This window comes from Vitis riparia, chromosome 1 (genome assembly GCF_004353265.1).
Source record: "Vitis riparia cultivar Riparia Gloire de Montpellier isolate 1030 chromosome 1, EGFV_Vit.rip_1.0, whole genome shotgun sequence".
In the NCBI taxonomy this organism is placed as follows: domain Eukaryota; kingdom Viridiplantae; phylum Streptophyta; class Magnoliopsida; order Vitales; family Vitaceae; genus Vitis; species Vitis riparia.
Window position 1 is genome coordinate 260,520 of NC_048431.1, and position 11,881 is coordinate 272,400.

The window sequence follows — 11,881 nt, forward strand, 5'->3', positions numbered from 1 at the left end:
TTTATTTTGTTTACAAAAAGCTCAAAAAACATAAAAATAAAAATGAAAAATGAAAAACCCTCGTCCCCTCCCGCTTACAGAGTCTTAAACCCTCCACCTGTTTGGGTGGATAGCTCTCTTCCTTTCTCTCAATGGCTTCTCTCTCCTTCACACAATTTCTCTCTCTACCCAGGTTCTCTCTCTACCTTCTCTCTCTATGTGTATCTGTATTGATGTAGTGAATGTAGAAGTATCTTTTAAGGGATCAGAGCTTAATGGGTATTTGTGAAAAGTCGCTAAATTTCAAAAACTTGTTTGATGATCTTTTCAGTTGGCACACCTCAAGTTGCATGTGAAAACGATTCCCCCCTCTTTCTCATAATAGGATATGTTAATTATAGATTTGAGGGCCACCGTATGATGGGGTATAAAGCAGTAATTGAAGACCAAAGCTGTCTTTCGTTAGTTTTTATCTCAGTCTGTAGCGTGAATTGGGCTAAAGGGTACCTTTGTTTTGGTGGGATTGGATGCATTATGTGGTCTGAAATACGTGATCCAAAGTACTAATGAATGCTTTATTCCAGGCCATTTGTCCATTCACCTGTGGGTGGATAATTCATCCATTGCACCCAACTGGTATTCTGATTCGCAATGCTTGCAGCATGAAGCAAAAAAGAAAGAGGTTTTAAGCCTCATGAACTTGACATCGACCCCATTTTAGCATTTTGGTCACTAAGAAAGTTTAACAATTTTTTGTTTGGTTGCTGAGAAAATGGAGGAAGCCAATAGAAAATGAAGTTCTTTTGTTGTAATTTTCTCTTTTTCCTGAATTGGTCATTGTGAAAGAGGGGTTTTTTTTGTTTCATTTTTAGGAAAATGATGGAAAGGAATAGAAAACAAAACTGTTTGTTTTATTTTTTGTTTTGTGCACTTGTTGACTTGAAAGCTGAGATTTGGTTTGGTAACCAAGAAAGTGGAGGAAAGGGAGAGAATGAAACTTCCATTTATTTTCATGTTTGTGTAGTTTGGTTGGTGAGAAAGTGAAAATTTTCATTTGATTGCAAAGAAATTAAAGGAATGAAGAGTCAGTGAAATTATTATTTAGTTGCCCACCCCCTAATTTCTGTTATATCCAACCATAAGAATGGGAATTGCAAAAGCCATTTCCATTGCGGAGTCAATAGTATTATACATTCCAATTTTCTTATTCCCACCAGCCAAACATGGCCCAAGACTTCAACTGGGCGTTGCCTGGTTAGGCATTTCTTTTGTGGTCCAGATGATGGAGATATAGAAGCTTTGAGAAGAATCCAATTTTTTCTGCTAGAAAGAGAACTGAGAACCCCATAGTTTCTACCACACTCCACAATAGTCTTTTCTAACTTGGCCAACTCACTGTCTCTTTGCATATGCAGGTGGCACTCAAATTGGCCCCTTTACACATCATTGAACTTGATGCAAATTCAGGATATTCGACTGCAGAATAGATGGGAACTTACAGCTGTGTCTAAGAAAAAAATTGTGGAGTCCTTGGCAGTAACTGAAGAACCAGTTGTTGTAAAGAAGAAATCCAAACAATCTCCTACACGAAGTAGAAAAAAGGCAGTACCTGACACCCCAGAGGAGAATTCTGAGTTGTCAGTGAAGAGTGATGTTACAGAAGTGGTAGTCAATACTCCATCTGCATCAAGTGACGATTCCAAGAAAACCCCACGAAGGACTCGAAGGAAAGGTAAATTTTTCCATTTTATTTGGTAAACCCTTTATGCTCACTCTTGATTTGGATCTACTTACAAGGGCAAAACTTGTCACTCCATAATTCTCAGCTGCCTCTAGTTCTACTGGCATCGTGGAAGAGAGAATTGAGAAGAAGGTGAGGACACGGAGGAAGACTACAAAGAAGGTTGACAACATAGAAGATCAAGGTGGTGAGACTGACCTTAGTGATCACGAAGGTTCCACATTCACTGCAAAGGTGGAGGATGAAGAGGAGGAAGACCTAGATCTTGGAAAAGATGATGAAGATATTAGCTCCACATATGGTTGGCCTCCTCTTGTTTGTTGCTTTGGAGCTGCTCAACATGCTTTTGTGCCATCAGGAAGACCAGCCAACAGACTTATAGACTATGAAATCCATGAAAGAATGAAGGATACATTTTGGAACCCAGAAAAATTTGTTCGGGCTCCTGGTGGATCTGCAGGTAGTGTTGCAGTAGCTCTTGCAAGCTTAGGTGGTAAGGTAGCCTTCATGGGAAAACTCGGGGATGATGACTTCGGTCAGACTATGCTATATTATATGAATGTGAGCAATGTTCAAACTCGATCTGTTTGTATTGATGGTAAAAAGGCAACAGCAGTATCACAAATGAAGATTGGAAGGAGGGGGGGCTTGAAAATGACTTGTGTCAAACCATGTGCTGAGGATTCTTTGTCAAGGTCTGAGATCAATATTGATGTGCTGAGGGAGGTGAGAAGTTTCTGTTCTGTGACAAAAATAAGGTTTTGAAACTTATTCATTGTCCTTGGCCTTTTGTAGCTGTATCTGATTTTTATTAATTCGTAACATATCACTCCCGTTATTTAATTTGATTCACACTTGAAACTAATTTGTTAAATGGAAGATGAAAGAACTCATAAGTAATTCTGCTATAGTTGTTGGATATCCCATGGCTTTATCCATGAATCCATCATTATTAAAAATTGGATAATGAATCATCTAGATGATACAGATTGCTGCATGTTGAGTTTTACCATTGTATTTGTATTTATCTACCAAGGTTTGCATAGTCAGATGATTTTATCAATTCAGGATTTGCATTTTTTCTGTCCATCCCATGATGAAAAAAACTGCTGCTCACTCTTGTCCATGTCTTTTTTGCTTTTTTTTTGGATTCTAAAATTGAAGGCCTTGATTGGTGTGATCTGCACCTTCTGTACAAAGGTTTCTGTCTGTTTAATGGTCATTATCCAAGTCCCATTTCTTTGGTTCTGGTAGGCATGGATGGAAAATGGATTTGGTCACTGGTGTTTTTTCAAGAAGTCACCATTCAGACATAGACCTGCATTTTCACACATGATAGACTGAGAAGTTGGTTCATTTGTACCATACATAATCAGTTTCTCAGGTATTAATACTAGCTATAAAGATATGTGACTTAGTAAAATGAACAATATTTGGTTTACCTTTTATTCACCTTCATCTGTGTTTATTTGCAAGGTATTTACTTAAATTTTTTTATTATAAACTATCTGACCCACCGTTGTACTTGGGGTGGTTATGATTTTGATTAGAAACTATTTGACTTTCTGTTTTACTTGAGGCAATTGTGAACCTCTTTAAAACCATTGATGCAGGCAAAGATGTTCTACTTCAACACATCATCCCTGCTTGATCAGAACATGGCATCAACAACATTCCGTGCAATCAAAATTTCTAAGAAACTAGGAGGGGTTATCTTTTATGATCTAAATCTTCCGTTGCCACTCTGGCAATCTGGTCAAGAAACCAAGAAGTTCATACAGCAAGCATGGAATCTTGCAGATATTATTGAGGTTACCAAGCAAGAACTTGAATTTCTATGTGGGATCAAGTCCACTGAGAATTTTGACACCAAGGATAACAACAATTCTAAGTTTGTTCATTATGATCCAGTAGTGGTTGGACCTCTTTGGCATGAGAATCTCAAGGTTTTGTTTGTAACAAATGGGACTTCTAAGATTCATTTCTATACTAAGGAGGAAAATGGTGCAGTTCATGGGATGGAGGATGCACCCATTACACCTTTCACTTGTGACATGTCTGCATCTGGAGATGGTATTGTCGCAGGTAGACTGCTTTTCTAATTATTTCATCTTTGCTAGCTTGTTATAGACCAGGTTACTGCAGTGGGCACTATCTTGTAGAAACTCAGGAGTTCTGCATCTGTGGAAGCAGCTACACCACCTAAAGAAAACCCACCATTATGTACATCCTTTTTCCCTTTTTCTTTCATGGGCACCATTATGTGTCCCTAGAGGGATGCTATAGCCTGTACATGACTCAAAGACATTCTGCAACTTAGTCCCACATTTTAGGGTGCTTGGGATTGGCCTCTTCATGTGGTGCAGTAGCTTCCATGGATGCAAAGTCTGGCCTAATAGTCTATCTGAACCAAATATTTTCTACCTAGGGAAGTGCTGAATATAACCTTTTGGCTTAGCAATCAATTTGGCACCAAATGTAAGTATCTCTCAGTTGCACACTAAAATTTAAGGAAAGCAATATTTATTTATTTAATAATTTAATTTAATTTAATTTTCCTTTCACCCCTCTTTTTGGATAACAGTGTGTGGAAAGTTCAATATCATATTTCTATATGTTCTTTTCCAGAGTTACTTTTACATCTTTATTATGTCATCTTTATTAAGTGAAAAGTTACTTCTTAGCCTAATCAAACAATCTTCCCAAAACACTAGTGTGTGTGCTGTGGGGGTGGGGGGATGTAGGTTTGTTTGATGTTGGTTCTGGTAAGATATAGGAGGATGATTTGAGGGAAGCATATTTTAGGGTGGGGAAAAAAATTCTATTTGATTTTTCAGGCTAATACGTTTGTAAGTTTCACTTCAATATCAACACTGCTTGGAGTTGGTAAAATGAGCACTTTGAAATTGTAGTGTTTTATGTAGAAGTTTCATGCCCGTGCATTGTTTTTTTTTCATCTGTCATTTCTTCCCTTCTATAACAATTTCAGAAATGGCCACTAAAAGCTATATAGTGGTCATTAATACTTTTTTATTTATAATTGATTCTGCACACACCTTTGAAGATGTTGCATTATTACTATTATTGCATGCCAACTAATGGCAATCACAAGGTATTCTCCTTGTGATGATGAAAACAATGGAACCATATTGGCAGCCAAATGTGGTTTGGGCATTACATGATGATAGATCAAGTGGAACATTATCACTTTGATTTTTTTCCTTTAGCCATGTGATCCCTGTCATATTTCTGGGTCATGTCTAGCATTGATCACTGTGGCAAGAAATATGTGGTCAGTGGAGGATTCTGGAGAAAATTCATTTGAAGGGAGCCAAGATTATTATCACCTAGGATATGAGAGTGAGAGTGAGAGGATAGGGTTTTTCAATGTATATACATGGAAAAACAAAATAAAAGAAAGCAAGAGTGAACTGCCTTAATAATATAGATAGATATGTTCACGTACTTATCTCACACATATTAAATCTTGCATGCATGAGAGGGGATATGAACTCAACATTTCTTTTTGGCTTATGTTCATTAATCCAAATGCTGGTAAATGGATATCAGTTAGTGAATTGATCAAGCCTTGTTTTCTTCCTGAAATCAAATCCCTGTAGTTCTGACTTAATTTTTTATGGCATTTTTCAGGTCTCATGAGGATGTTAACAGTGCAGCCGCATCTCATCACTGATAAGGGATACTTGGAGCATTCAATCAGGTATGCCATCGATTGTGGAGTTATAGACCAATGGTTACTTGCACGACAACGTGGCTACCCTCCTAAAGAAGATATGGAAGAAGAAGTGGTCCCTGATCAAGATGGTATAAGATCGATAACAGAGAAGGAATACCGCACATTAGCACCTGTAAGTTGATTAAGATGGTCTCACTGTTCTCATGTAGCTGATTGCATTCTAGGTGCCTAATGTGCCTTTGGGAGGCAGGGATCTTTCCATCCTCTGTAAATTAAAGCCAGCCTGAGTTGTTTTCCTTTTCCCCTTATCTTCTTTTCTCAGATAGGGTTTCATGGATGTGGCTTCCACTTTTGTAACGCCAATTTTGATTTGTCACAATAGCACCTGTGACTCAGGCATGAGTAATTGAAAACTTACAGATTCCAGCGCACTGATTCTCTGGCTTCAACTTTTCTTCCCATGTCACTAATTGGATATTTTAATATCAGGTTTCATCTCCTCCTGTGTTAGTGATAATCACTGATTGGATACTTTAATTTAAAATCTGAAGATAATCTATTATATTTGGTTGGCATATAATCAATTAGGTACATGTTGAAAGCATCCTTGTTGAATGTGCAACCTTACACACTACAGGGTAGTCATATTCTTGAAAGAGACTGGATATATTTGAAGTACTTTATATTATTGTGATGGCAATAATTGAGAGCAGGTGAAGAAACTACAGTTCAATATCAGTGGAAGGACATCAAGTTCAGAGGAGAATTTGTTTCATAAATGAACAGCCACTAAACACCCACATTCACTCTCAGCACAGGGTGGTGGCTCAACGATAGCTGTATCGAGTATTTTAGAGGCTCTAATCAACCCTAGTGAGATGCATGCAACACCCACTTCTTAATCCACAAATATCTATAGATCTTTATTACTGCTAAAGACCGCGTTGCAATGCAGTGATCTATTCCCCTGAGCATCTTCCAAATGTTTTGTCTAAGGGCTCTGGCTTTCTTTTCTTTTCTTTCTTTCTTGTTGCTGTAAGACAGTTGGATATCAGAATCCGGTTATCAACTGGTCATAAGCAATGACAGTTCAACACAAAAACTATGGCAACAGCAACTCCATTTATTTGTTCATAGAATCTGGACTTAAAGAACAAAGGCAAAAGGAAATGAGGAACAGGGAAAAAGAACTATTAGATTTCATGAAAATGATTTTCACTATGAACAGAGGGCCTGCATTTTGACACCCCACCAGCCAGCTTTCTCATGGAACCGACCACCCAGCTTCAGAGTCAATTCTCAAATGAAATCACAACCAGAAAAGGCTTTTTGTATTGGGGCCCAACTTATTAACCTCTTCTTACAAAAAGGATAATCACACTTCCACAACCCCCTTAGAATAGAGAGGGAAGAAAAGCCAAAAAGGAGAGATTAACCCAAAGCCAAAAAGGGGGGGAACAAATGGATGACAAAAAAGGATCAACAAGTGTTGAATCTCTCCACTAAGTATGCAGACACACTTGGCTCTATTCAGAGAATTGACAGCAATCAAGTTTCAGGGCAGCCGGCTTGTCTATAAACCACACCAACTTCCCCTTAGTTGGCTGGACCATCCGCGCAGGCAGTGATGGGCAGTCAGGTCCCACATCATCAATTGCCAAGTGTACGGCCTCTGCTTTGTTGCCACCTGTGATGACCACAGCCACATTGGACGCTGAGTTGATGACGGGCAGTGTGAAAGTAATCCTCTCCGGTGGAGGCTTGGGAGAATCAGTTATAAAAGTTACCCATTCATCCTTCTCCTCGAGCACAGAATGATTAGGGAACAGCGAGGCAACATGTCCATCGGAGCCCATTCCAAGAAGGATGAGATCAAACTTGGGGCAATCACTGGTATCAGATACGCTGATGACGCGGGTTTTCACTAGCTGTCGTATGGCAAACCCATACTCATCAGCAGCTTCCTCTGCCGTCACCGTATCATTGATAGAATGTACATGGCTGGGAACAACAGGCACCTGTAAATTTTGAATGCATATAAACATGAGAATATAAACAAATCACAAGCAAATGACAGTTTCAATGAAGAGTAAGAACAGAAATAAACAAACAATTCTGCCCTTTCTGCTGAGAATTCTTGGAAGCAGAACAAATGACTCCTAGTGTTCATTACATTTGGAACACAGCTTCTTAATTTTCTTTATCAATTAACTCACTGAGTCCATTTGTTTAGATCATCTTAAGACTTCAACCAAATGACTCATTTTTTAAAATATCATTTGGAGACACGCTGCTAACATATGAGCTCAAAATTCTAGGTGAATCAAAATGAAACATTTCATGTCATTTACATGTAGCATACAGTGGACCCAAAAACATCGCCTCTTAAAATATTCAGGGCAAGTGTGCATCCCATCAAATTTCCATGCATGTGCCCTATTTTGTCCAGTGTTTAACAAAACTGCTCCTTGGGCATGATCAAGACTACAGAAGTTTTTTCTTCTTTTTGCCCATTTTTCAAGAAAGGAGAAATGCATGTTCAACAAAGGAAAAAGTTTGTTAACATATTTGAAATACAGATTATCAACAGCCATGCCTATAGTCTAGCATTCTTTATAAAGAAAATGCTACTTAAAATGGAACCTATAATGAGCTGAAGATTTTCACAGTTCTGCTTATATCCCTCATTAAGTCAATAACAAAGACAGGGTAACTTTTGCAATCCTAGCAAATGATGATTCAATTTAAATTTTTTTTGGTCAGAGCCAAATAATACCCCTCTCAGCCTGCACATCCAACATCCCCATCTTTCCAGCAATGTTCTACCCATCAAAAGAAGTTAAAGATTTTAGAAGATATTCTTTGTCAATAGCCCATTAGTAGTTGGTGCAAATTATAACCTTATAACAAATAGATGACATGAATAGTATATCACATACCCATACTTCAGCAGGTCATTTGATTCTCCAAGGAGATTATTAATATTTAATCAATACCCAATCCCGTTTACTGTTTCAGGTTTGATTTCAGATGAGTCATTTTGTTCAACACCCTCTTAGATCATGGCTAATGGGCTACATATCTTACCAATCAAACTTTGTTGGTCTTCATTGAGACTCAGACATAAGCCCCAACTGAGTTTCTCTCTCTCTCTCTCTCACACACACACACGCACACACAAATGCACACAGCATATGATGTTAACCATTAGCTTAATGGTTATTGAAGTTAATTCCAGTCCCGTGACAGAATCACTGCTTAGAAACATCTAGTTTAAGGTCAAAATGGAAAAACAAAAATTACATGTTTTGGCTCCATTTATTACATTGGAAAACAAAATCAGGAAAAAAGAAAAGGAAGTCAGCGAATTAACGTAGGGTAATATATTTAGCTTATTTCCTGAAAGTGACATCTCAGAGATAGGAAAAGCTACTTCCCTGCAGTTCAAAGAAAGTTTAGCATTGCCATACAAAAAGCATTTAGATCTACAAGCACAACACTGAAGGGAGTCATCATTTTCCAGATCTATATTTCCCAAATATCAAACTAAACAGTAGATAATTTCTCATTCCAAGCAACCAAATAAATTTGCAATTAGAAATCATAGTTCAAAAGCAAAGCAAGAAGGGTATTCCATTGATTTATTACATAAGCATTGCTGAGTTCAGTAAGAAAAGTTGGACAGTATTGGATATCTAAAATGCATGTATAACCAATTAAAAGAAATGCCGGTTTAACACAGGAGCAGACAATCAACCAAAAAGGGTCCTCTAGCATTATGTGCTCAAGTGAGCAATTCCAATCAGGAGTGAGTATCTTGTTTGTGCCGTATTCAAGTGTCAGCCAGCCTACATGCATCTTTGTTTATGAAGAAAAAGAAGCGGTTGCAAGGAAATGGACTGAAGCCAAGGTTAACTTGAAAACATGCAAACTCTCCAAAGAGATGAGGTTGAGAATGTTACAATGAAAGTCATCTGAAGCAATCATGCTCTTGCCAAAGACATGTGTAAGCAACCAACAAACTGATACAAGAACTATTCTGTCAAACGGTAACAATTTTGCTTACACTCACAATGCTTAATTAATAGGACTGCCAAAATTTTAAAGTAATTACATTAAAATAAACTTAAAAAATAATTAGCAACTTCTAACTTGAATTAAAGAATGTGACAGCTAAGAACATTAAAGAAATTTGGTATAAAAAGAAAAGTAAAAAGGGGAAAAAAATAAAAAAGAAGTAGCCCTTGGTGCTCATGGCACAGATACCATGTCTAAAAGTACCTCAAATCAAGCCTAAAAGAGGCTTTATTCCATAAACCAGCTGCAAGAAAGGTTACTTTCATATGTTAATTGTTTCAAGATCTTAGGTCGTACAGGGAACATGTCAAACCAAATGGGAAAGTCCAGATCATTAAATTGCATATATTATCGGTCTCTAAATATAAAAGGCAAATGCTCCCTGCAAATTCGGGTTCAAAGTAAATCTCCAACATATAATGCTTGAATAAACTCCAAACAGGAGACGTTTTTAGAAGTTGAATAGATCATAATTTCTATTTTAGAGGTGGGTCCAATAGCCCAATTAGAAGGAAGAAAATCTGTTAATTAATGCTGATTCAATTAGAGAGGGGAGGAAATTCATGTCCTTTCTTCATTATAGATGGAGAACAAAAGGGAAATGAAAGCATACGTGAAGTCCAGGTTAATACCTTGGACAATAGGCCATCTTTTGCTAACTTATAATTGCTATCAGAATGGTTCTTTGCCACCACACGCTCATCCGCCCAAAATATATACCATTTAGCCCAGTCAACAGTCTTGTTGTAAGGAGCTTCACACAGTTTTCTGCTTTGCACCGGAATTTTAAAACCAAATACAAAAATGAATCATAAAGCAGAATATAAAACAAAATAAAGCATTGGAAAGCAAAGCATTGATACCCCATCAAGCCAATGAGAGAACCACCAGATAAAGCAATGGCAAAGACACCTCGCTCTTTCACCGAGACCTCTGCTAATTCAGCGATATAGTCGGCTAAATCAGTGCTGAGCTCATTCAAATTTTCATAAATCCTCAACTCCCCTCTATCTTTGTGAACCCAGGAATGAGCCATTCTTTTCTCAAGCTTAACTTAAAGGACAGCCCTTGTGTAACAGAAACACTAAAAAAGGACCAACAGAATCAGATTATTGAAATATTCCACAAATGCAATATCACCCATTTTTTTTTTTTTTAAGCTTTGGACGGAACAATAATAACTGCTCAAAGAAAATGAACCCAAAAGCATAAAACGGAACCCTATTCACAGTCCACTACTAAATTCAAAGAAGAATAAAACAACAGCAACCGGCCAATCTTTGGTGGGCATTAAACTGAATCAGGGGAACAAGGAAAATCTAGATCATCACCGATTAGAACACAAGGAAAAATCATTGAGTACTATAATTCAAGATTCAAGAAACCAACCCAAAATCAACAGAACACTTCAACAACAGCAAATGAATCATGCCATGAATAGAGTTCAAAATCTAAAACAAAAAAAAAAAAAGAAGGAAAAATTGATGTTGGTGATGATGAGATGATGATTGACAAGAGATCGAGGCTAAAACACCTCGAATCACTTCAATTTTTGTCAAAACGATGGCCTCTACTGCAAATACAAACACACCCTGATAAAAAAAACTCTCTCAATTCACATCCCATTTCATCAACAACCCAAAAAAGGAAAAACAAATTACAGAAACACAAAAAAGAGCACAAAAACAAAATTGCTGCAATCTAAGATTCCTGGAACTGCAACAGAGAGCAGAACAGAATATAATAAGAAAGGGGAAAAGAAAAAGGCTTACAAAGAAGGAGAAGAAGACGAGAGATGGGTGGCAGAGAAAGAAGAAACTGACGAAGGTGGAAGATGGGTATCAACACAAACTATATTATATATTATATACACTAATACACCCACAAAAACAATTAATAATACTAAAAATAATAAATTTATAGTCTTCAATCCATTTACTGATTATAATAAATTCTGCAACAAGATGAGAAGAATTTACCTTCCACGTGCATCCAATGATCGTGACAAAACACAGATAAATTTCTTCCTTCTCTCTCTCTCTCTCCCTTCAGATAAATTTCAGATGGTGAAACCCAAAACACACACTCTCTCTCTCTCTAAAAGTCCCACTATCCTAGATCTTCTGCTATAACTTCTCTGTTTCGGAGGAGAGAGAAGGGGAAATAAAAGGTAAGAAACGTATATTTGCTTAAATTGTGTAATTATTGGGTAACAACATTTATTTTTTATTGTTTATTTATTTATTTTTATTTTTATTTTTGGTGGGGGTGGGGGGGTTTGTTTTGTGGGTGAGTAAGAAGACAGTGCAGAGAGACTTACATAAACGCTTGTCCAAATCTGATGATGACAAATGTACCAATGTACTTTGTGTCTTGAAACACTAAAA

At 37.3% G+C, this 11,881-nt stretch overlaps 2 protein-coding genes across 3 annotated transcripts; one reads left to right on the forward strand and one right to left on the reverse strand.

Annotated features, from left to right (window-relative positions):
• Positions 1-39: 39 nt before the first annotated feature.
• On the forward strand, positions 40-5,852 carry LOC117916555 (fructokinase-like 2, chloroplastic). Its single transcript, XM_034832649.1, has 5 exons — positions 40-172; positions 1,395-1,711; positions 1,806-2,446; positions 3,334-3,805; positions 5,372-5,852. The coding sequence occupies exons 1-5, from the start codon at positions 132-134 to the stop codon at positions 5,596-5,598; spliced, it is 1,698 nt and encodes a 565-aa protein (XP_034688540.1). The 5' UTR covers positions 40-131; the 3' UTR covers positions 5,599-5,852.
• A 670-nt stretch (positions 5,853-6,522) lies between these two features.
• On the reverse strand, positions 6,523-11,624 carry LOC117916573 (probable 6-phosphogluconolactonase 1). 2 transcript variants are annotated; one of them, XM_034832690.1, is made up of 4 exons: positions 11,474-11,624; positions 10,358-10,578; positions 10,127-10,262; positions 6,523-7,435 (listed from the first exon to the last, which is right to left on the reverse strand). In XM_034832690.1, exons 2-4 carry the CDS (start codon positions 10,528-10,530, stop codon positions 6,944-6,946), a joined length of 801 nt encoding a protein of 266 aa, XP_034688581.1. In that variant the 5' UTR covers positions 10,531-10,578; positions 11,474-11,624; the 3' UTR covers positions 6,523-6,943. The 2 variants fall into 2 exon arrangements, with proteins under 2 accessions (XP_034688581.1, XP_034688573.1); XM_034832682.1 differs by lacking the exon at positions 11,474-11,624 and adding an exon at positions 11,267-11,349.
• Between the last annotated feature and the right edge of the window lie 257 nt (positions 11,625-11,881).

What these genes read in the sequence shown, in the direction of transcription:
- LOC117916573 (XM_034832690.1), bottom strand. Translation starts at nt 10,530, where the DNA reads ATGGCTCATTCCTGGGTTCACAAAGATAGAGGGGAGTTGAGGATTTAT. An exon ending in TCTCTCATTGGCTTGATGGG is followed by an intron (nt 10,263 to 10,357) that starts GTATCAATGCTT and finishes GGTGCAAAGCAG; the next exon opens with AAAACTGTGTGAAGCTCCTT. An exon ending in AAGATGGCCTATTGTCCAAG is followed by an intron (nt 7,436 to 10,126) that starts GTATTAACCTGG and finishes CAAAATTTACAG; the next exon opens with GTGCCTGTTGTTCCCAGCCA.
- LOC117916555 (XM_034832649.1), top strand. Translation starts at nt 132, where the DNA reads ATGGCTTCTCTCTCCTTCACACAATTTCTCTCTCTACCCAG. An exon ending in ACGAAGGACTCGAAGGAAAG is followed by an intron (nt 1,712 to 1,805) that starts GTAAATTTTTCC and finishes CATAATTCTCAG; the next exon opens with CTGCCTCTAGTTCTACTGGC. An exon ending in ATATTGATGTGCTGAGGGAG is followed by an intron (nt 2,447 to 3,333) that starts GTGAGAAGTTTC and finishes CCATTGATGCAG; the next exon opens with GCAAAGATGTTCTACTTCAA.